The following is a 25,277-nucleotide window of genomic DNA, read 5'->3' on the forward strand; positions in this document are numbered from 1 at the left end:
AATATTGCAATACAGAAGACAGTTTGCTATCTTCATGCTCCTCAGTCAATGAATCATTTTACATTTTAGCTGCTTTATGTTTCCCCCTCAAACTAAACGGAAGTCTAAATAAAATAGCATAACGACATTTTTGGAATAGGCCAATGTAGGTTTAAGGGTCATGATTACTCCGGAAACCTTGACACGTTCAAAATTAACGCAAATTATTCACAATACCAAGTTGGACTCAAATTGACTCAATGTTTACCATGAACATTTTCTATCAAATCTAACTTGATATGAAAAAAGCCCAGTAACTTATTTTCATAACACGCTTGAAATAAACCCTTCCTATTTCCTCTTATTATAATCAATCTGAAGCTTCTGTTTTAAGGAATGAGCTGCTAACAAGATAAATGAAACCCTATGGAGAGCTGTGATGTATACAGTAGGCCGTATTACAGCATTTTCAAGTATTAAGCATAATTTACCTACATTTGATTTATTTTGTTGACTTATAACTTAACTTATCAGGGAATATACCTGCACCTCTAGTGAGTGGCCCAGCCCTTCGTATGTTTTTCTGTATGTGGCCCTCGGTGAAAAAAGTTTGGACACCCCTGCTTTAAATGAATTATACAACGTTTTCTTATTTATTTTCTAATAATATTTGCTAAACCTCAAAAGATAACATTTGAATGTGCTAAGACAAGACACCTGAGGTTAAAAAGATTATCATAGGCAATGCTTTGATGCTGAATCTAATAAGGAAACTAGGTCATTATTTCAAAGGGTAAGCAATGCTCTCTCATGCCTAACCTTCCTGAAAATCAATTTGGGTGTTCAAAAAAAGGACACACAAAAGTATGCATTTATTCATAGAACACGATTCTTGACCTCTGACAGTTGGACAATTCAATAATTCATAATCCATTAAATTATAGCTTTTAGACAACCTTCTTTTTGAAATAATATCCTAATATTTTGCATTGACACGTTTGCTGCCGCCAGAGGGGATTTCAGCGTTTGTATTTCAAGGTTAAAGTGACCGTTTGAAGCCAGGGGAGAGAGACACACACACTCAGACACACACAGGAACTGTAGTGAAGCAAGTCCTTTAATGGCGAGGAAACAGGCAGAACTGGCAGAAGGAGATAAGACCCCGCAGACGGTGTCCTGTACGAAAAATGAATTGAAAACAAAATGGGCGGAGGACCGAAGAAGAGAGAGGAAGAGAGGGGGTGGCGATGGCGCGGGAAGAGGGTGAGTGAGTTATCAGCCATGCAGGATAGTAGTACACCTCATCTCTAGTTTGGGCGGCGCTTTTGCTTCTTTTTTTCTCAAGATAACAGGCGGTTCACTCCAGATTGTTGCTTTGGGTTTGTTGAGCTATTTGGTGTTGGCGAGATGTGAGCTTGTGGTCAGTACTGCAGGTAGATGTTTAGTCCTGTGTTACATTCTTATAACAGGATGACGTGTGGAAATTGGCTAAACTGTAACTGTGCAGGCAATACAGTCCTTTGCCTTTATACAGCACATTTCTGTTTGTATTTAAATAAATATAGTCCTGCTAACACTTTTTATACTCTGAACTAGTTCCATTAATTACCGTATTTCCATATTCAGAGACCGTGTACTATTTTTACTGAGGCCTGCAGTATATTTGGGCTGCACCAGCATTGAAGTGACGAGACTCCAGCAGTTTCTTATATACAGCCCTGGATGGCAGCCATTGGCACGGACCAGCTCTCTTCACATGGTGTACGCCACCCAGTAGATCACGTTCACCACGGCGAAAGTGAAAGGGAACACGGCCCTGGCGTAGATGTCGATGGTGTCGGCATCAATGGGCTTGCAGACACACTTGGAACAGCACTTCTTGTCCTCCATGCTCTCCTCCGTCTGCCGGGATCTTCTCCTCCTGGGCTCGGACTCCTCGCTGCCGCCCTCCCTGGGGATTTCACTGCTGGAGCGCTTGGGCCGCCCGTGGCGGTTGGAAATCATCACGCCCTGGTTCATTCCGGTGACCGACAGGGAAAACAGAACCATGGCCTGTTTGCCGTTCTTCACAATGGACTGTATGGAGGCAAAGAGAGAGAGGCGTGTCAGCACTTTCTGGGGCTTTACAGGCAGCTTTCAGTCAATCAGCAGCAAATGTAGTCAAATCCTGCAAAATCAGTCATCTAGTGTAATAGTAGTCTAGAATCCAGAAAAACTGGCAAAAAAATAAGGGAAGGAAATACTAAAAGACAAAAAGAGATGGAATGATGTTTTAAAAATGCATGTTTACGCAATTTGAATATTGCACCTTCAACAATTTCTTCATAAAAAATCCCAATAGATCTAACAGTGAAACACTTCTTGATTAAACACCTTGAATGTTTAGCATGTTTATCTGTTTACACTCCTTTCACTTTATTATAGAAATACTTGGGATTTTTTTACATCATCTTTTGGATTTTAGTCAAATAAAACTTTAGCCCCATCTACTTTAGATATAATGATAATGAATCAACAATCAAGAACAGCAAAGAACACCTCCTGTCACACAACACATTGGCTAGTATTTGAGTCGTTATTAAAGAAACGATGTTCTTTAACGTGTTCTTTTTAGGTAGACTGTAGCTGCTTTGGTAGCTTTTTACAGTCATTGCAGCTGTACTCACTTTGACAATGCATGCTGGGTCCCCACACATTTGTAATCACATCACGGTGAGGTTTAATGTGACTCACTTCACTCATCTTTTTCTGTGATACCCTGTCTTGTGGTATTTCTTTTATTCCATTTGGACATTCAATATACAAAGAGTCAACATATCTGATGGTGTATCTCAGCATGATTTATATAAACCGCAAAACGAACACACAGTATGATGAGAATCACTAATACTCCCTGAAGGGAAGTCTTCCATTTCCCCCATTATGCTCTATAGAGATTCATTGTCGTGCTGAAGGTCAGTAGGATGGATGCACAGGAGTGGGAAGCCCGGCCCAGGTCTATGTATGAAAGGCACGCTCATTACTCACTACAACCCCCCCCCCCCCCATACGTTGTTACTTGCTGATGGGAGTACATGATGGGAAAGATTTCCTCACCTCGGAGCTTAGCTTGTTGGCCTTCACCTTGGCCTTCTCTTTGAGTCTGTAGTCAGCGTTGTAGTGAGCGAAGGCGTACTCGATGAGTGCCGCGAACACAAACACGTAACAGATCCAGAAGTAGACGTCCAATGCCTTGATGGCCGACGCTCTAGGAAGGGAGGAGCGGGCGCTTACCATCAGGGTGGTCATAGTGAGAACAGTCGTAATCCCTGTGGAAAGATCCAGATGTAAAGTACAGATTAGGATGCTGTTGGTTTTTTGCCATGCTAGCAACACTGCCTAAGTATAGCTGTAGAAAGCCGAGTATCATTAACAGAACACACAGGCTGTGAACAGAGAGCCAATATTCTGTCTTCTGCTACATTTCATTATTGATATTCATCATTTTCAAGAGGAAAAATACATTGTGTTCACAATACTGGAAGGGAATAGCACTAACGGTTTTTGATGCTTGCAGCCTTGGTGACACTTCTGGCCAGGTATCAATCTTAAATATTCACTTCTACACATAACTAATCAATATCTAATGGGCCTATTGCCATACATATTATTGAGGATATTGTGCTACTTACAGGATTAATTTTTTCCACCTGGGACATTTAATGAGCTTGTGCCATTTTCAGGACTTTTACACAAAAACTCTCATTATCTAACTGTCAGTCTGCAATGAAAATTAGGAACAATTTTGAACATTAAATCATTAAAAAAGGTCACAGTAGAAGCAAAAAATAAAAATATTAACCTGAAAATGCACAATCTTTTTAAGTTAACTCTTGTTAAAGAACGGTCTGAAGCTCTGCACGTTTCTACAGATGAATAAACAGCCATTTTGAGGTTCCACTTTTTAAAATGTAATCTTAAACGTAAACACAATCAAACTAATACCAACCCAAGGACACACGAGCAGGGACTGCCGTTTGGCTGATCCAAAAGGACACCCAGGACATGGCGACCAGCAATATGGATGGCATGTATGACTGTATGATGTAGACGCCTCGGTTACGCCTCAGCTCGAAGCGAAGGCTGAGCCTTGGGAATCGTCCCGCTGGGAAGACAGAAAACAGACACTGTGTTTAACGGCTTTCCTGAAGAAGCTTATTATCCATTATGAAAATATCCAATTGTTCTTCACAGACCAAGGGGCACAGACTAGTTGAAAAACGGCAAGATGAGAGGCATTAGGAAATATTGCAAGCTACATTTTCCCAGCAGCAACTCCTATCATCTCCTAAACCTCCTGCCTGGCTCAGCAGCAAGCCTGGCTTCATACATTCCTTCTATGCATAGAATATAACCACAGAAGTTCTTGAATAAAAAGAAAAATCAAGAAGTCTTCTACAGTAACACAAGATCCAAGCCAAGTCCGAAACTCAAAATCGTACATTATTCATAGAACATTCCCTCACATGCAGAGGGCTTGCAAACCAGCTCTACGGGAAGGAAAACCTTAAAAAACATGATGGATGCTAACCAGATTTGAAGTTCATCATCTCAGTGACAAACCGATAGTCTGTAATGGTGAACTGGGAGAGCTCTAGTTTGTCCAGGCCGTGGATGTGCTTCTGACTGTCCGACCAGTGGTACACAATGTCCTCTGAGGAGTAGCCATCTAGAAATAAAGAACTGATGTCAAGACATTTTATCTGTCCAAAGATGCGGTTATGTGAGGGTTGTAGCGGTAATGGAGAAAGCTTGTAACATTGTAACCTTTCTTTGGTGTCACTTCACTTAGGCATGAACACGTCAAAAGGAATCCTGAGAGCATAGTTGTTCGTGAATGTGTAAAGGAGGGAAAAGATGTTACCACTTACAGCTTTCCAGGTCCAGCATACACTCCTGTTCATCCATAGGATACTTGGTCAGGTCCATGTCACAGGCCACCGTTGAAGTGATTCTAGGAACAAAACAGCCCAATTAATCGACCTATATTGTTGATTCTTTACAAATCTACTGACCAACATGTTTTACTAAGAACTCCTGGTTATCATTCACATGCTTACAACTTCTCAGACCTGGTATCTTTCTAGAGACATCGCCATCCTCTTGTTACCGTAAATAATGAGGAAGAAGAAGTTGTTTAATAAGAGAAAGATACAGAAAGACCCAATACTTTGAGCTACATTTGATGATTTTCTTTGGCAACTTTGGGAAAGTGAAAATAATCTATAACTACAATATGGACATATCAAGTAAATTGTGCATATATAAAAACAGGAAGTACTAATTCATGTTGCAGAAACAGACAACCTTTAACATTCACTTGGAGTCATGTTTTTGGCCAACTGGCAGATGCAATTCCGATATTCTCCTGTTATCTCCTGTGTTTGGTTTCCACCAACTTCTGAGAAAATATTTGGAAATAAAGCTTACTTTATGTTTGACTATAAAAGGCTCCCAAGAGCTAAGGGGAACTGAAGAGGTGGGTGATACATCTTTATGGGTTTGTTTGGTATCCAATCAGATTAGTCTTGCGTATTGTTGACTGATTGTCGAATCATGTGTTTTGTTCTCATTGGACAGAACACGGTTTGTTAGCTTGCTTGTAATTTGAACTTTCAGCTATAATTCCATTGTAGCCTCATGTTTGTTTGTTTTTGCATTTCTGAGGCTATCACCAAGATTCTTCTGCGGCTGTAGGTTTTGTATCATGATTTATTGGAGGAAACCAAACAATTCTAAGCAAGTCATTCATTCAACTCCCCCATATAGCCCAAATTGAATGATCCTTTGTTTCAGAAGCAGAATTTGCAACCTCTACTACAACGATTTAACTGTGGGATTGACTGTTAATAAAGCTCCTTAGATCAACTCATAGTTGACTATTCAGGGTCACCTCTACATTACTCATTAAATTCATTGTTGAGATAGAAGTATTGATTATAGCAGCCTGTGTGAAAATGTTCACTTGCCAGCAAAACAACAGAAAACTTTTTGTTATTTATAGCAGTTTTCGGAGGCACTGACAAACAATATCATTCTGCCAATAGAGACGGCAGATAAAAACACATATAAGGGATATTTGTAAAAGCAGTGACAAAGAGCATATAGTTTGTCATTTCTATCGGAGTGTTTTTATTTTTATAGCTGTCGAATGGTTTTGTTTAACATGTCATGGATTCTGCAGACATACTGACAGTACCACTTTAGCTTCTGTGAAGATTCACCTTGATCCATTTTACCTTCACCTTTCCATATTCCCCCTCATCCGACGTCTCTTTGTACAGTCACATCAGAACATATCCCACTTTTTTTAAGGCTTCTGAAGTCACCTCAGAGAAGATATTTACTTTCAGATCATGGTATGGATCATGAGGGATTTTCAAACCCAAAAATTGCAAATAAGAAATGCCTTTGCTCTCAAATGTCTAAGGTTTTGACGGCTTTGAAGAAAAATAAAATAAGCATGGACTTTCTTACATACAAATACAAAGATCCACATCATGGATAGATAAAGTGCTTTCCGCCCCCCTTGTTGTGTTGTCTGACTGTCTGAGTGTGAGAAGCAAAGACAATACTCAGTGTTCTCATACCGGCTGCTGTATAGAATGACTCCATTTGGCTGCAGGCGGATCAGCTTGTTCTCCACCGTGACATCGTGGAACCAAGCAGATTTGGCGTTGACGATGAAGGTGTCGGGTAGCCACAGCTTGTCCACAAATCGACTGTCCAAACCCAGCGTCTTGTTGGTGTGATTGTAGGACAGGCGGTCGTCTTTCCAGCTCTGCCGCAGGTACACGGTCATGGTGTAATCCTGGCATGAACAATACAAATTCAAACACACAGACACAAACATATAGGCTGAGTCATCAGTATCGGAAGACATTCTTTCTAATACTAGTTTCAGTATTAGAAAGAAGGAAACTAACTTTACATCAAGAATCTTTTTTAAACAAAATTCAATGCAAATTGTGTGGTTTAATATTAGATTGAGTAAAGTCTACAATTATAGAATTAAATACAGATAACTCAACCTATATTAATAAAACATGAAGATAATTTAAAGGTTGTGAGAAATACTACCTTTGTCAACTCTTTAAAGTTAAAATGCCTTTTGGGATCTCTAGTATTCTGTGTTTTTGGAGCTTAACCCATTAAAGTCTGGATTTTTCTACTTCAGATGCGTCAATTTCGACCATTCACTTTTTTAAACCATCAATCACATGTCAACAAACTTAATGGAACTGTAAAGTTTAATTGTTGGAGAACTCCTTTAATTACTAAATGTTCATGTTAAACTACCACTCAATTCAGTGTATGTAAAGTTAAGTGACTACTGTATAATGTGTCAAATCTTACTGTAGAACAGCATTTCTTATTTAATTTAGTTATTTTTTAAAGTGTTTTCATAGGAACAAGTTGTGATTTAGAAGGAGATATGCTATCTCGGACCTTTTTTTAATTTGTATTTAATTTTTTTTAATTAATTAATTAACTAATTTTATCAGTGTCCTTTGTTGTGAAGCGCTTCGAGATTTGTCTTGGAAGATGAGAAGCGCTATATAAATTAAATGTATTATTATTATATGCACATTTGCAACTGCTATAACTATTAGTCCTTTGCTCAAATCAAACATATTGATACTGTCGGAAATAATCTACTTGTTCATAGTATTTAACTTCAATAGGAAGAATGATAAATGGTAATAACTGACCAAAATGTAGATCCTAGTTTAATTTCTACTCTTGTATTCAACCTATTCACATCTTTCTGTGAGAATCCCTGTGGTGTGCTTTTCATGCACCTTTATTTGAACACTTATAGTTGAATTTTCAACTTCTGAAGCAAGGAAAATATTAACTTGTTTGGAAAAACATCAGTTTTGCATCCCCCCACTATATTTAGTTCTCACCACAGAATCCCTGAAAGTATGAAATGATCCAACAACTCAGCCAACGTGTCACACACGCTTACTTTGAGTACTTCCAAACCCTCCAGTGGGATAAATCAGGATTATGCAAATAGCGAATCTTTGATCTTTGCCGCAATAGTGAATTTAAGGGATGATAGACAATCTTAGTGTGGAAGAAAGTGTTAAAGTGACTGTATACTCTACCATGTTGGCTTCGGAGATGTGGTCGATGCTGGCCACTTCGATGGCCATGGCCACGTTGACTGGTGGACCTGCGAGGTGGAAAAGTCAGAAAAAGAAAGCAAACCCTATGCCCAGACACAAACTCACACACACACACACACACCTTCTCGGCTCATTCTAAACCCAGCAATCCCTTCCAACCTAGCTCCATCACCCATCTTTTTCCCTCCCACCTACCATCCTCCCACGTCTCAAACACTCCTACAGTGCATGGAGATTAAGCATTATCCAGTTTAACCATCCTAAGTGGCACATCACACTATGGGCATTCATAAACAGCGCTGGGTTTTCGTGGACTCACACTAAGTGAGCTGCTGCCAACATTTGCACACACACACACACACACACACACACACACACGCACGCACGCACACACACACACACACACACACACACACACACACACACACACACACACACACACACACACACACACACACACACACACACACACACACACATTTCCACTCAACAGTTTGCCATATGATTAGCATGGAGTGTGTCTCTGTGATCGGATGCTAGAGGGCAGAAACTACAGGGGAGCGCACTGATGCAGAACAGAAAGGCTATTTATACTGAACATTAAGGAATCACACATTACCATTCCCCACCATTCAACACCTTCCCATAACAATTTCTAGCAAATCGTTCTCTATTGGCCATGAACTGGATCAAATGTATAGTGTGCGGTGATTTACAATGGCATGGTAATTACATGCCAAGGTCACCAGGAGCGAGTTTAGAGGGTGTAACATGATGTAAGCTTGTTTTGTCTTCCAGTGGCTCTGCACACATTAATAATACATTTGTAATATACATATATATACTATACAAATGTATATGTAGTTAAATAGAACAATCCTACCATAGCAATGCTGTTATATTTATGTTAATGTGTCATTAGTTTTGTGTCATAAAGCTTGGAAGAAATAATATGAATATTACAGATATACAATGAGATTCACAGATGTTTTAAGTGCCTTGAAAAAGCACAAGTAGGTTTTTAACTCTGGAAATTCTGCTACTGATACGGTGGCCAAGAGAGGTCAACATTTTATATATTGTTTAACTCAGTGGTTCTCAACTGGTCAGGCCTCGGGACCCAACATTGTGAACCACTCAAATCTATTCAACAAAAAATCGTGCTGTAATATATACACTTTTCAGCATACAATATTAATTAAAGTGAAGTACAGTGCATACTATCCCTCATATCCCTTCACAGAACTAAAGTATGCTTTAAAAAAAGTTTTAATGAGATGATCATAGACTGTATATATAAAGGAGATGATGGAATAAAAGCTAAACTGTATCACATAAAAGCTTGACATGCTGAAAACCCAACCCCAGAAGGGGGTTCTTGGGGGATTCTCCCCCAGGAGATTTTTAGAAATACTAACATGTAAACTACGTATTCTGGTACTCTCTGAGTAGAAAATAAATAAATATATTACTACCCGACATATTAATAATATTTTATGCCATTGTTTGTTTTTCACTTTGTTCTGACAGCTGAACTTGTCTGTGTGAATTACTTTGTGGGTAAGGGTAGATAGCCCCCATTGTTCTGCGACCTGTCAATCATCAAACCGGGGGTCATATTTCATTAGGTGTCCATTTGTATCTGAAGTTGTACCCATGGATGTATAAGGAGTAATTCTACCGCAAAGTTATTCTCCGTGGGGACTTCCGGCAACAATCTTGATTCTGATTGGCCAGAAGACTGAAAAACCATCAGCAAAGATGTTTTATTAGGAAGATCATCACTACGTGACAGAAGTTTTCAAAACTGTTTATGGTCTCCGGTACTTAAAGTCCAACGCCTACTGCATGCACAGCGTCAGAAAATCGGGCCTTCAAAATAAAATGTTGACTTTTCCCCCCAAAAAAAAAAAATCCGCGAACCAGAACCACTGACTTGTTGTGTTTGTTTAGGAGGCATGCCATTTGATTTAACAATGTCGATTTGGACAAAAGTATCTGCAAACTCAATTGTTTTAATGTAAATAAATGTAATTAATAATAATACATATATAATTAATAAAAATAATAAAAATAATATATATATTTTTTTTAATATTATTTTTACTTCATGTGGAGTCATATTTGTGAATCTTATCTTATTTTCCGGATGCAAAACATGCCTATGAATCCTTTTTATATACAGCATCTGTGTTAGTTTGATATTTACTGTCTAATGACACAAACCATACTAAAGGTCTATAGGATGTCTGTTGAATGACGGTAATCTCTCCCAATAACACACATGATTCCTTAGTGTTCACAAACAGCTCTCAGCGCATTAAGATGTCACACCAATAGTAATGCAGTCACCACATGATGCTGTGTAATGATGGTCTGTGTGGAGCTCTGGGCGGCGTGTAGTTCTCCACATTTTCACCTTTTGCTCAGCTGAGTTAAGCTGTGAGATTGAGAAATCTATCGCTGTGGTCATTGGATGTTTCACATCTTGCAGCCATTCTTAGCAAAATCAGTCGGCAGTGCTCATTGTTTGCACCACCCATCCTTGAGGGGCATTGTCCCACATAATCCCTTAAGCAAAGCATCTCTTAGAATAGATGTGTTTCCAAAGCAGGTATTAACAGGAGGTAAATACGGCTTTGTTCTAATGGGATAAAATGAACAAAGGCACCTCTCAGGTGAATAGAATTAGAAAATGAAATGTCCTCGTTGCTGTAGCTTGTGGTGGGGGGATGCTAAGGATGGCTGTAAATGTGAGGGGGTGAAATGCAACCCAACGCCACGAGCAGTAGATCTCATACTCACCTCCTATCCCAGGGCGAAAATTTCTGGCATAGCCCTTCATTAATTCATCCAGATTAGGTAACCAGGATATTTCAATGTCTGAACCTACATAGTCCCCAATGTCACTCAGCATGGCCCTAAAAGAGACACACAGCAAACACAGGAGGCTTCAGCGGTCGTTCGGCCACGCCATGTGTCCACAGGAGAGTCTCAGATACATTAAGGAACAAACACAGGGGAAATAAGCCTTGAAAGGTGAGAGAGTGTTACCTTCTGAAAGAAAAAAGTGTTAGAAGTCACTGTGAATACACTTTTCCTGCACCTGCATGACCTCATCAGGTAGCACTTTGTGAAGCCAATGTCTATAATGAATTAATTATATAGTTATAATATTAATTGTATAATTGTATGTATACCAACACAGACTTGAACCTACCACTGAGACAGCATGCCTTTCTTTCCATTTACAGCCATATAATTTATAGCTAAAACGGGCATACATAATCAATCCTCTTATTTTTATGTGTGGTTCTTGACCACCAAACACTTTGCCTAATGTTTTATAACAGTATCATCATGACACATTGAAAATAATTTTAGAATGACTTAAAAGGTCAAGTGACATACAACTTCATCATTTTTTAAGTAGCAGTGTATTATAGTTCCCATTCTCATAATATAATCTCTTTAAACGCATAATGATCACAATCATTATGCAATGTAATGTGATTACATCTTACATAAGTGGTGATTAGGTGCTATAAGTCAAGTTATACAATTATATGGCAGAAACATTACAAGCTTGTTATAAATCACTGTACGTGATCATACACTGTACGTGATCATACAGTCAGTCAAATGTCATTGAATGACCGAAAAAACTGAATAATTATGATACTTGACCTTATTTAAATGCTTTGTATTGTTGAATGAATTAATATTGCCCTAAAAGCATTATGAATATTAGTGCTTAAAACTATAATTGAACAGTGCTACATGAAGATGCATAACAGACATGGGCTTCAGAGATAGTGTTACCCTTTTTGGCCACTTGGGGGCAGCAGAACCAGCTGTAAACACAACAAGGACATATTATCACCTTGTAAAGTTGTTAGGACAAACGTGTCAAGTGTTAATCTACAAATGGTAACATAGACATTTATTTCTTTTTTTGTTCCTGTTCTCTTGATAAATGTAAGTCCGATATTCACTCTCCCTTTAGCTCTCTCCTGGTCTCCATCATCTCTTGAAAGAAATATCTGTCCAAGCTAGCAGCTAACTGATAGCATACAATAGGTTTGTCACTACATAATCCCCTTTTTCACTGTACAACAAGTCCTTTTAACTGATGATCATACAGGATATTGGAATAGTGCAGCTTTGATTTTGAGTGTTGTAAAATGTGGTCTGTTAAACATAGGAATCTCCATCTAATTATAAGGCAGTGGCTAACCGTCAGGGCCTTCAAGGCATTCAGAGAATACCCTGGAACACTCAGATAAAACAAACAAAAAATCGATTTAATTATATAAATAAAATGTAATAAAATGTATATAAAATGAATAAATGAGAATCGTATCCGTGTTGTTGATCTGTAATATTACAGTGTTACGTTGATGTGTTTGTCCTTCTCGGACCATGCACTACGCATTTCAGTGGTTTTGTGTTAGAAAATAAAGCAACCAATCAGATCTTGTTCTGGGTCTCTGGGTAGAATATCCTTCAACCAAGGTATTCTACATCCTTGATAGAATGCCCTGGCCGTTGCACTGAATGAGAGCGTTTGGAATTGACAGTTTGTTCAACCAATCATATATTGATTTGTAGCCAATGGGCGTATTCTTTCAGAGTTTCACTCGGTTCCAGGGTACTCTAGAAGGCCCGCTAGTTAACTGGCTCGAGACAGAGGATCTAGATGAATGCGACGAAGCAATTCATGTCGTTTTATTGTTTTTAACGTTGAAATGACAAGTGCAACTGGTGAAGATGAAGTTGTTGCGGAATTGTTGTGAGTACCCTTTTCAAGACGACAATTCAGTGAGAAGACGGACATTATAATGCCGCGGAGGGGGGGCGGGGCGGCGGGGGGTGTGTGTGTCTACAGAAGGTCCAGTTGTGATAGACACGGTTCGCCACTGTTATAAGGTGTATTGCAAACTATTCAATCATGATTTTAATTATAGAATTGTGATTGTCCTCAACACAATGTTTCCAGTGATTATATTTCACAAATGATATAATATAAAGTTGAAAGCCATGTGTGGACATTTAGTTCAAGAAGCTACAACATGTTTACATATTTCTGCCACATACAATTCAAGTTTTCCTAATCGCTCCAATCCTTTAAATTATTCATTATTGAATTAATTGCATGGAGTCTCTTAAACTTACAACAACACTAAGGGTAAATGTGACCACATTAATATTTAAAGAGATAAAAGTGGGATAAAGCTGGCCCTTTTTTCTTTTTCATGCCGCCTCTGTTTTTACTCTGTTTAAATGTATTTAGTTAATGTCAATAAGAACTTTATTTAAAAACATTTATGAGTCATTAAATATTATATATGTGCTCCTACACAGGAAAATCCGGAGTGATAATTTAACACTGTAGATAAGGACCATATGTTCACTGGCTCTCAGTGTTAAAATTGACTCTTTAAGTGTGTTAATCCCTCCCTTTAAGTGTTAATTGAACACTTAAAGAGTACATTTTAACACTGAGAGCCAGTGAACATAGGTCCTTATCTACAGAGTGTTAAATTAACACTCCGGATTTGACTGTGTACATGTACATAAATCCAATGAAGAATTGAACTTTTTTCAGCATGAACATGAACAAATTATGTGATAATTTCATAATACATTTCCAGCCATTAGCTGCATCCTTTAAATTACCTATAGGCCTACTAGCATGCAAAAGCCACATTGGATAAAGCCTGGTTGGCATTGATACTTATATTCTTTTCTCCAGGGTGCATTTGTCTTATGGAGGCCAAACTGATTCTCCCAGTGTGAGACTGAACTGAACATTATGCTGTGCCCCCAGTACCTTTTTATTTTAATACGGTAACATTTTTAACTAACCTTTTAGTTAGATACATTTTATGAAATGTGATGTTTAAATATACAAATTAGGCATGTGAATTTGCTATATTGCATATATTTCCAGGACAAAAATGGGGGTATTTGATTTGTTTAAGGGACAGGCTCAATATAATTCCATTTGGTTGACATATTAGTGTCAAAGATCTTTACAGAGGAAATAACATGTATAAATATTTCTTTATATCAATCCTTAAATCAGAAAATTCTGAAAACAGCTTAAAAACAATCTATTTCTGCCATTTAAAGAATATATAATCAGGGTATGAGTTATATATAACAACACCGCTCTCTGAACATCTTTAGAAAATAGAAAGGAATGAAACTGGAGAGGCTGGTGCTGAACTGGATATATGAAAAAGATAAAACTATCTTTGAGAAAGACACAACAGATGGGTAAATTGAACTAATGCATATCACCATGAAACTTCCCCATTTCATCACTTACATTCAGACGGGTTATGTTTTAAATGTGCAAATGAAGCATCAACTAATTTAGGATAAAATAAAAAGTCCCAAATAGACAGTTACTTTATAAAACCATAAGTGTATATTGTGGATGTGTCTGAAATAAAACATGTTATTAGAGAAAAAAGCCCCTTTAAAACTCTTAAAATTGACCACGGTATGAAAAACATGTCCTGTAGTTTCCCACATTAAAAACATAGTCTGATAGACTACATATTCACATTTATCAAGTCTTTGAGTGAGCAGCTTATTACATCACCGTCTCTAGTTTTGGACCATCACACCTCAATTCAAGCAGTAGGCTTTCCTCTTTCCTCTAACCTCACACGAGATAAATAAAAGTGAAATAAAAAAAAGATTGCCTCATATAATAAAACTCCCCAGAGGCCCTGGGTGACTGCTAAAGGGCCCGGAGCCCAGACTGACAGACACTGGAACTGTGTGGGATATAAAAGCAGCTCATCTCAGAAACCACCAGGTGGCAGTTTTGCATTCTGAAAAAGAGCCTGTAAACAGATGACATGCAGATAGACACCATGTCTGTGTGTAGCACAGCGTGGCCCTTTCTGTATGTGTGTTTAAATTGGGTCAGAGTACAAAAAGCTGACTTTAAAATTTTTTTATAAAATGAAAGGTTTCACTGACATTTAGAGTCACAAAGGCTGGTGGTGACATTGATGTGGAAATATGGGGGCCTTGATCAAATGTGTGATAATTGAACACAAATGAAAAGCTTTTCAGTGGCCTTTGAAATAAGCCTGACATTTGGAGAAAGTCCACTTCCTAGAGAGCGACGCATTACATCCACAGCTACGGAAAACTGACCTCCACAGCAAAACATGAAACAATCATCTGCTATACAAATGGTTGCAAAAAGAAACCCAGGCAAAAAATGTATTTCTGCAATGTCATTAACATTTTCTTCGCTAATCCATTTTGCAGGCAGATGTATTTTTAGTACGGCAATCACTGTCGTGTGTGAAATAAATGGGAGCACCGAGTGAATTAATTAATCACTGTGTGACTCCTGGATTTCTGCACTAATTGGTACTTTCTAAATATGGAAATAGTGAGCTTTCCCTCCATAAAGTGTGTTAACACACCAAGGTCAAACAGGCCTTTTGCAAGACAAATCCTACAGTATTGGTTGATTTATGTAACTTCATGTTCATTTGTAGGCGCTTGCTGTATCATGTTTCCATGGTGATCGAGTCAGCTTTGATTTGAAAGTATTTGTTTTAGGTGTATCACAAATCTTTCCTTTTTTATCTTTTAAAAGCCTGTGTCTTCTAATTTTTCCAATATGACATGTATTAATAGCAACCGATTACAGAAATATTATTTTATTTGTCTTTATGTCACAGAGAGAAGCATAACAGCTTTTTGGTTGGATTGATTTAGATTTTCTGTCAATGCAATCTGATATGTTTTGCTAATATTTAATCTACATTTTATTTTAAACACATCAGAAGTGGGTCACTTTAGAAGATTTTCTAAAAGACAGAACTGCTAACAGAGCACTTATATACTAATAAAGGACTGGCTTATCTAAAGCCAGTTGAGTAGCACTTGAAATGTTTGGCTCTATGAAACCTGATGTTCTTATATGATTCTGTTTTCCTCAAGATTGTGTCTTCCTGGTCGAATGTACTTATTGTAAGTCGCTTTGGATAAAAGCGTCAGCTAAATGCAATGTAATGTGTACGTTTTTATCGACTTAATACATCTTGAATATTTTTTAATCAATAATTGCTTCTAACTAGCAAATTGGACATTTAGTTAAAATGTAAAAAAATATTACTTTCATTAAATATAGCCATTTAAAGATGTTATCTGACTCCAGAAATAAATAGATTTTCAGAAAGATGTTTCAACCTTATTTTTTTGCATTTTGAAGCCAAAAAGAAGCCCATGCAGCTCGCTGGGAGTAGACAAAATGTTCCTGTTTGCTGCTAAAAACACATACAAAGGGTGTCTGTGGAGATTCACAAAACATTTGCACCTCTCTATTTCCTCACCCATCCATCCATGACAAACAGTGGAGTGTGTATTTCCCGACGCTCCGTTTGCTTTTGTATTCCACTTTCATTAAACGTCCCTCTGGAGGCCTGGATCTGCAGCCGTCTGTTTATGAGCTAACATTAAACAGATGGGGAGAGGAGGCAGAGGAGAGAAAAGGAGCAGCAGCCTCTCTCAAATGGATGGTGTCTCTTTTGGGAACGTAATGTGCAGCGTGCACTAACAAGCTTAATTAGTTTTATATACTGACACTGCTAGTTACCTGAGAGCCTGTCCCCTGATCCTCACTGTGTCATTTGTTTTACTGCCATTGATGTGAGGTGAGCAGCATTGCAAAACCCATTTGTAAAAATCATAATAAAAGATAAATGTGCGTGCTGCCATAACTGACATAGCAATGACTAATAGATTGCTTTTCATTCGGCAAGCACGCCATTTGTATGGATTACATTAGTACTCTAGTGTTTGACATATTTGTCATTTATGTATGGAGTCCAACAAGTGACAATATTTTAGCTTTTTTTTAATAACATTTGATTCCTAAAATGTATCTTTAACGTTATACTTCTATTAAATTGTTTATTCCTAGAGTTGTTAATCAAAGCACACATTTCAGGACACAAGAGTCACCGTAATGCTTAACATGCTGTTGTTTGTTGTCTTTTTTTGATTGGGAGTATATCTGTTATCCCTACACATGCATATTTTCCCAACACCCTTGTCATTATGAAGTACGCAGCAAAAAAGGAAAACGTTGTAAGAAAATATGGGGTTACGAAATGGATATTTATTTCTGCCATAGGAAAAAAGGAATAGGAAAAAGTTACGTTTCAAAAATGTGTGTTTGTCGGAACTCCTCACATTTAAGGTGATTCGAATAAAATAAATGATGCTCAAGTAACTAACTTGTATTGCTTATTACCGCATATTTATTTGCTAAATACATTTTAGAATAACATAATTACACGTGGAATACATTTACTAAAGTGATCGTGGTGGTTGGTGGATGAGTGCACAGGACTTGGATTTGGAAAGAATCCGAAAGATTACTAGCGATGTGAAATAGTCGCAGTTAACACGTGGTTAACATTGTAAAATTGAAACAAAACTACGAGGTTAGGTTTACGCAAAACAAAATAACATGATATTTACCAAATGTTTTAGGTTAAAATAACAATATTTGTTGCGTAACTTAATGTTGAGGTAAGTTAAGTGTGTTACATGAATCACCGTATTTAAGGGACACGCAAGACTAGCAGCGGTGTGAAAGTCCTGTGTTTTTTTGATACATCCATCCCAACCTTTCCCTATGCGGACTATAGTCTTTATAACGTCGCCTGACCTACACCTTTGCTCCCGTCATAATTACTACGGCCACTAGAGGTTGTCAATAAACGTTAGGAGTAAGATAGCTTGCACGAAGAGCCTACAGATAAATTAGCAGGGGGGGTTCTCCCTGCCCCCACTCCTAGGTCAACAAACCATGCAGCCCTTTAGGGGAAATATTTACAATAAAGCAAGTTTCTCTTCATCATTTCTCTTTATCAATTTTAAATGCTACAGATCTAATGTTCAAGTCAGTCTCCAAGCAAGATCATTTTTACCATAAAAAAAGAACTTCCTGACATTTGAATTATTACATGTCTTCTTCAGTCACAGAGGACATGAAAGGTGCTTAATATCATAACACAATATGTTTTTGAGGTATTTAAGGCAAGGCCTCTGTGAAAAGTGTGATTTTTTTTAATAATCAAGTTATTTAATCAACTGAAAATAAGTGACTCTGAGCTCATGTGATAAATTCTTACTATTCCTTTTTATCCTTTTTATGCAAGACAGACCTACAATATTATAGACTCAAACATTTTTTCATGATTTTTACTTTTTAATTGTATTAAGTTAAATTCAGGTCTTAGACATCACTTTACATTTTGGAGTGAATTCACCCCAAAGTGCTTTCAAAGAATTCTGGTTGCCACTCACTTTATACTGTATGTACTCACTGTATGAGAGTCAAAACGAAAGTTTCTCAAAATTGTATATCTCCAATATGCCTTTGAGATCTCTGTCGGATTACCATCCTGGAGAAGTGTCTTCAAATGAAAATTAAGTAATAAAAAACAAAACCAAATTCCAAACATTTCAAATTCTGATTATTATGAGAGCAATTTGTTTTTGCTCACAGAATAATGGAATAGAGTATTTTATTTACTGTTTTATGCTGCATCCCCTCAAATGGAGTAGGAGGCTTTACTGTAAGTGGAAGCAGTGAAGTGTCCCTGCTGCAGGAGCAGAGCTTATAGAGCCGCCCGGCGCTGCCAGAAGAACATGATCAAATCAAGGTGTTATTGGGAAATGTACTCTCCGGACAGTAGGAGGGATTTAACTGCCGACTCAGCCTCGATTGGTCAGGAGCACTGTGTCACTCGAGTTCAGGGTTAAGGACAAGTGTGACTAACCAGAAAGATCATGGAATGTTGGGGATTAAATGCTGCTGCAACATATATTGCTTCCATGTTTTGGCGAAACACTCTCTAAAATCTTCCCCATGTCTTTCTGAAAAGCTAAAAACACATTTGGTGTAACATAAATTAGTATCTCTTGTTGGACTGGATGATAAAATAGGCTGATAATGTTAGCATTCAACAACTACAGCTCTTATGCAGGGCTCCCATTGACCCCAATTCCTCCCACTCTCTATGTATGCATTCTGTTTCTTACCCACAGCACACTACGCATGATACATTCCTAGTTTCATTTCAATTTTACTATATTTTGCCTGGAGCCCCAGAAAACTACCACCTTTTGTGGAATGTATATATACCCTGCCTCACTTTTTTTTGTGAAATAGATTCTGGAAATTGTACAAATACATATTATTTAGAAATATGCCACATATGAATACTTCTAATGCTACAGGAGGTGTTAGCTCACCTAGAGATAAGTAGTCAACATCAATGGGTCATTTTTTTGTACTGTCCTGCTGTCAGGAATAAGTTTTGTAAGGGAGTAGTTGTAAGAAATTAGGGTTAGGGTTTGTTTTAACTTATTTGACCACTAGGCCTTTTTCGCAACTTAAGATTTGAAATCCAATAGCAGCAAAGGCATAGGTGTATTAATGACATTTAAAATCCCTGCACCGTATGGAACAAAGCAGTAACATCATTAGTTATTTAGTACCAAACATACTGAACAGTCTGCAGCAACACTTTTTTGCGATTGAATGGCAAGGCTGACGTTATTTTTTAAATGTTTGTGTATAAAGCCAACAAAGCCAAGCATGTTCCTACTGAAGCTCATCAAGACATACATTGTTTTTTAAAGAGGTTAAGTAATTCCGTAGTAAACTGGGCGTTGGACCACATGCAGTGACAATGCTTACATGCACACTACAATTAGAAATCTTACAGTACACCAAATGTTACGGGTGATGTGAACTGTATATTCTATTTGGATATTTCCAATTGTGCCTGATTTTCGAGTGAAGACATGTGGGATATGCAAATGACTATTATTCAGGTTTTAGGAGGGTTCTTTGAACATGGATACAGAGCATTCAGAATATGAGAAGTTGTTTTTTTAACCACAGTTTGCTACTTTTAATATATGTGACACCGATCCAGACTCATTTGTAATGATTGGTTTTATTTGCAGGGGTGAACGGCCAGCAATTTGAAAGAGCAAAGTCATGGTATTGGTTTGCAGATTTTAGAGACTGGGTTGGTCACTTGTAAAAGGCTGTATTGACATTCAAATCAGTCCTTTTTGCGATTATAGCATTTTTCCAAAAAGGAAAATCAGGAGATGCTGATGTATTTTGGGTGTTTGGACCATTCTTTAAATTATGCATATATCTCATTCCAAATAAGAGCCTCAAGTTGGGTTTGAAAATAGTTTTCATCACTTAAACCACCTTGCCTGTTTACGGTCATCTCTGTGCAACAGACTCAAACCGCCTAACCAGCAGTTTGCAAAGCTGGTGTCCAAACACATGCTCCCCCCCAAAAAAACACATTTCTAATCGGAGGTGGAACTAAAGATTTGTAACATCCTTTTATAAAACTTTTAAACGTTATTAAAGGCTGTGATATACCAACTGTTTTTTGGAATTGCACAAATATGGCAATGCATAGAAGGTGGCAGTATGAAAGAGGGGACCCGACAGTGAAACACTTGTAAACAACTCAAGGGAAATGTGTCTTTTTCGGACAAAGCCGAAAAACTGAATTGATGTGAACCGGCTGTGAATTGTGGGTTTTTGGTTATTTCATTGGATTTGTCGACAATAGGAAACATAGAACATTCCCATCCTTGTTGTTTGATATTTGTTGATGGTATTTTTTTTATCATTGACCCAAAAGCCAATACAAATATAAAATGCCACCAAAAATCCTTAGACCCTTATTAGTATCCTAACTTAGGTGAAGAAAACCAATGATATTCTTCTTTATTTTTGGGAATGTTTGTAGCCAAGACCAATTCAATCTGTGTACGATGTGTTGGTATGTTCTATATTCCTCACACTCGTCTGTGTTGTTTTCTACTTGTCCTCTACTAGGTTACAGTATTTTTGAAGCCCGTGTCCTACTGCAGATATTACACAATCAATTTGCAGATTGTGTGTGGGGAAGCGAAGGGTAAGTGACACTTCAGCATGGGAAAAAAAACCTGGATAACTTATCCAGGCACATTTGTTTGTGAAATGCAAAAATGAGGTGCTGTAAAAAATGAAGAACTGGAGTTATTTTGTTTCGGAGAGCGGGGAAGGAAGCAGTTATCAACTTTCAACTAACAGAGGCAAACAGCAGTGTGTGTGTGTGTGTGTGTGTGTGTGTGTGTGTGTGTGTGTGTGTGTGTGTGTGTGTGTGTGTGTGTGTGTGTGTGTGTGTGTGTGTGTGTGTGTGTGTGTGTGTGTGTGTGTGTGCGCGCGCGTGCGTGCGTGCGTGCGTGCGTGCGCGTGTGTGTGTGTGTGTGTGTGTGTGTGTGTGTGTGTGTGTGTGTGTGTGTGTGTGTGTGTGAGAGTGAGTGAGAGAACATGACTCTGAGGGAGAGAGCTGACACATAGTGAGGTGCAAGAAAAAGCCTTCATTCTGCATTGTACTGGCAACAAAATAATAATAATAATAATAATACCAGCCGTCACTAGAGGCAGGGAAATCCAATTACTATAGCTATTACTCCCTCTGCTGGTGGACAGCCAAGAGGGACAATACAAGTGATTTGCTCCAACTTTACCCAGAGCTTTAGTATCTTAACCCTTTGACCTTTTCAGTGGAGACACTTGCCAGAATATGGGCTTTGGGGAAATGTGGGCTCAGCAGTGGATGCTGGCTATCCTAACAATTGAAGCTCATGAACAAAAGGGCATTTCCACTGTACTGTAGGCCTCTGTTGAAAACATATATTAAAGGACTAAAAGAGTCTGGTTTAGATGCACCTGCTCTACGCAGCTGAGACAAGCAAGGCTGTGTAAGAAGGTAATGCATAATACTGACAGCCAGAGGTCATGGTTGGATTACATTAAGATGTGACACTGTAAGGTTTTCTTAGAAACCAAATGGAAGTGAATCTCACCACACTTTAGGTTTACAGTTGAATGTGATCGATTCATTTTTAAAGACTCATTTTAGCACCAACCAGGAGGTGGAGTGTGATGGCAGCGCTCCATCTGTTCCTTCAAATCTCCAAACAGGGCTTCTGTGTTGTTTATAGCGGAAGGGCTGCTCTTTCTAAGTAAGCATCCACAGTTAGGCCCAACCTATATTTATATTATTTGACCCTGATCGAACAGGACTCGTAATGCACCCACTCACCTCACCTTGCATTCATCTCCAGTAATAAAAACACACACAAAAATCACCTCTATCTATGCATATGCATTATGCAAATAGTTTCACCATGTGCCCGGAGGTTAAGCAGGGGAGAAGCAGACAGCAGGTGGAAAAGTATACAAGGGTAAAGCCACGTATATCAACTGTACTAAGCTGTAATCTTACTGTACATTAATATTAGTAAAATAAGTCGTGGGAAGCAGCGAGGAGATCAATAGATAGCTTTATTTATATGTGTATTATTTTTTATAAAGGTGATTTTGGTTTTGTATTGCCCTGTGATGTACAGCAGATTTGGTTAATTTAATGATGTTATCGATATGTTATTCTGATCAGGCTAAATTTAAGGTAGACTATATCCAATGTATTTCCTTTTCTTGGATTACTCCATTTACGCACGACATAATCTGCAAGAAGTGAAAAAGCAAAAGGTGATCTCACCAGGTGAAAAGATCCCCTCCAACGAAGAGCACAGCAATAGTCGCCAGCAGGAAAGTTGGGATCTCCATTCCGCAAGCTTTGAGATAGATAATTCAGGGAGTAAAACAATTAAAAGTTTCCCGGAATAGAAATCGTCGAGAGAGAAAAAGCCAGTTTTATTTTAGCGCGCTCTCCTCGTGATCCGGCGCAGCAGAGAAGAAAGTAAAGTGTTGTGCTGATGCTGCTGAAGTTGAAGATGAAGATGACCCCATCTTGATGCTCCACACAATTCCTCCGCGTCCGGGAGCGCACAGGAGCAGAGCGCACCGAGGGAGAGGAGAGGATACCCGGGCAGACCGCAACAACCAGCCGATCCAACGCTTCCGCTACCGTCTGTCCTCCAGCAGAGAGAGAGAGGGAGAGATTGAGAGAGAGTGTGCGAGAGAGGGATGGAGAGAAAGAGAGAGAGACGCACTAATCTTTCAATTCCCTCCGATGCTTGGCCTCAGATTCAATCTGGACAGAGAGGCGGCTGATGTCATCATGAATATAGGACTTCCGTTGATTATGCAATGTTTGACACGTTTGGTTCACATGCATTAGGTTTTAGCATGTCTGAAATAATGTCGTATTTCACTCTGGTGGAAACAGCAAACAACAAGTGGGTTGAGGCGGGCCACCCAGAAGTCTTGAAGTTCCTCTGGGGGCTTTCCCCATATTAAAGAAGGTTAACATGGTGTGTTTTCATTTGGCCCTTTCAAGTACATTTTACCTATGTATTTTAAATAATGTATTTTATCTTCGATACGGAAGTTGGTGAGTTATCATTATATTGAACAATTTACAATGGGACCCTGGAACCTCCCACGGCTGATATTTACTTTTGGACAGCAACACAAGGAGAAACTAGCTACTTCGAAGTAAAGCATTATACACTTTTCACATCTGAATGTTTCTCTTAACCCATGGGATCAGGGCCACCCCTCCCTACAGGCTAATCACGCAGGCTGCATGGGGCCCCGCCTTGCTCAGGGGGCCCCGCCCAGAGGGCCTCAGCTGCTGTGCACAGTTCTCATTCATAACACTCCATTCGATGTCTCACTATGGGATGCGCCTCATCTCATTACGCCAATCCTGATTGGCTGGTGATCTTGACGTCAGTGTCAGTGGAAATCACCCCCTATAAGTAGCTTGCGCCACAACGCATGCGTCATTCAAACACCTCTTCTCGCTTCAGAGCACATCTCACAGTAGCCGGGCAAGCTTCACTGTCCACAGACTGAACCCAAATACCCATTTCGGCCAACGGGCACTCGCCGGCTACTCCTTCTGCTTCGCAGGAAGACGGTAGTACTAACGCTGTTAGTATTTAAAATCGACCTCGCCCTTCTCTTCCCGGGAAAGTAAGGTAGGTCCGATTTTTTTAAGCTAGCAGCACACCTGTTGCTAGCTCGCTCCCTCTCTACCGACACCACGGTAGCGAGGAAGTTTTTTATTTTCTCTTCTCCACGGAGGGGAAAAGGATTAAAAAGGAGGATACTGCCACACCAGTCAGTATTCTCCGGGAATAAAATACCCACACCGTCCCTTTTCTCCGGATTAAGGACAAGGTGGTAATACCTTTTTCTCCCATCCCACCTGTCGAGAGCGGGCCCTCTCCACGCCACGAGGCGACCAAGATGGACGCCCCTCTCCCTCACACCAGAGGAGTCAGGGACTCGGTGGCTCGACAGGTCTGTTCGTCCTGCCTCGGGCTGGAACACGCCCGAGGCGCGATCGACAACCCCGGCTCATGCGGACATTGTGTCCGCTTCACCGTTAAGAGCCTCCGCCGACGGTTAGCAAGACAAGCTAGCCTGTCGGAACAGGACCCCCCCATGTCCACGGACCCGCCGGCCGGCAGTCAAGACATGGGGGCGTCCACCACAGAGAGTGAACCCCTCTCCGTGTCGGTCTGGGGCTCACTATCTGCTATGGCTATAGAACCGGAATCCCGCGCCCTGGCAGGCCGGGACCCGGTGACGGCAAGACACACGGGAACGGTTTCCCGCGCTCCACCAAGCTGGGGCTCCCGGTTAGACCTCACCATGGTCTCACCCGCGGAGGATGTCCTCGGGCTGGACTACGAGGAGGATGAAGAGGAGGACGCCTTGGCGTTCCTCCTGTCCGAATCGGATGAACAGGAAGAGGACACCTTCATGTCACCGGCTAGTGCTGGAGGCAAGTGCTGCTCTCCCGGGCGATAGCGCACCAGCTTCGCCCGGTCTGAGCATGGACCTGCAGGCCGTGTGCAAACGCGCTGCGGTCAGACTCAACGTTCCGTGGCCTGAAATGGCCAAGGAGACCTCCAGGTCTCGCTACGAGGGGAAACACCTTCCCCAAGCAGCGGGCAAAAAGAGGCAACTCCTCCCGGTCTTCCCGGAAATGTTGGATGAAGTGTCGGTCTCGTGGAGACTCCGCATGCCGCCCATGGAACCGCTGGTAGCGGCTCACCTTCTAC

At 39.6% G+C, this 25,277-nt stretch overlaps 1 protein-coding gene across 1 annotated transcript; it reads right to left on the bottom strand.

The window, feature by feature from the left end:
- Positions 1 to 1,078: 1,078 nt before the first annotated feature.
- Positions 1,079 to 23,307, bottom strand: gabrd (gamma-aminobutyric acid type A receptor subunit delta). Its single transcript, XM_034087516.2, has 9 exons — positions 22,799 to 23,307; positions 10,959 to 11,074; positions 8,133 to 8,200; positions 6,609 to 6,829; positions 4,890 to 4,972; positions 4,550 to 4,687; positions 3,968 to 4,123; positions 3,076 to 3,287; positions 1,079 to 2,055 (listed from the first exon to the last, which is right to left on the bottom strand). Exons 1-9 carry the CDS (start codon positions 22,864 to 22,866, stop codon positions 1,732 to 1,734), a joined length of 1,386 nt encoding a protein of 461 aa, XP_033943407.1. The 5' UTR covers positions 22,867 to 23,307; the 3' UTR covers positions 1,079 to 1,731.
- Positions 23,308 to 25,277: the final 1,970 nt, after the last annotated feature.

Source organism: Pseudochaenichthys georgianus, chromosome 7 (genome assembly GCF_902827115.2).
Source record: "Pseudochaenichthys georgianus chromosome 7, fPseGeo1.2, whole genome shotgun sequence".
NCBI classification, from domain to species: Eukaryota; Metazoa; Chordata; class Actinopteri; order Perciformes; family Channichthyidae; genus Pseudochaenichthys; species Pseudochaenichthys georgianus.

What these genes read in the sequence shown, in the direction of transcription:
- gabrd (XM_034087516.2), bottom strand. Translation starts at nt 22,866, where the DNA reads ATGGAGATCCCAACTTTCCTGCTGGCGACTATTGCTGTGCTCTTCGTT. An exon ending in ACATCTCCGAAGCCAACATG is followed by an intron (nt 6,830 to 8,132) that starts GTAGAGTATACA and finishes TGTTCATGCCAG; the next exon opens with GATTACACCATGACCGTGTA. An exon ending in TATGCTGGACCTGGAAAGCT is followed by an intron (nt 4,688 to 4,889) that starts GTAAGTGGTAAC and finishes CTTTATTTCTAG; the next exon opens with ATGGCTACTCCTCAGAGGAC.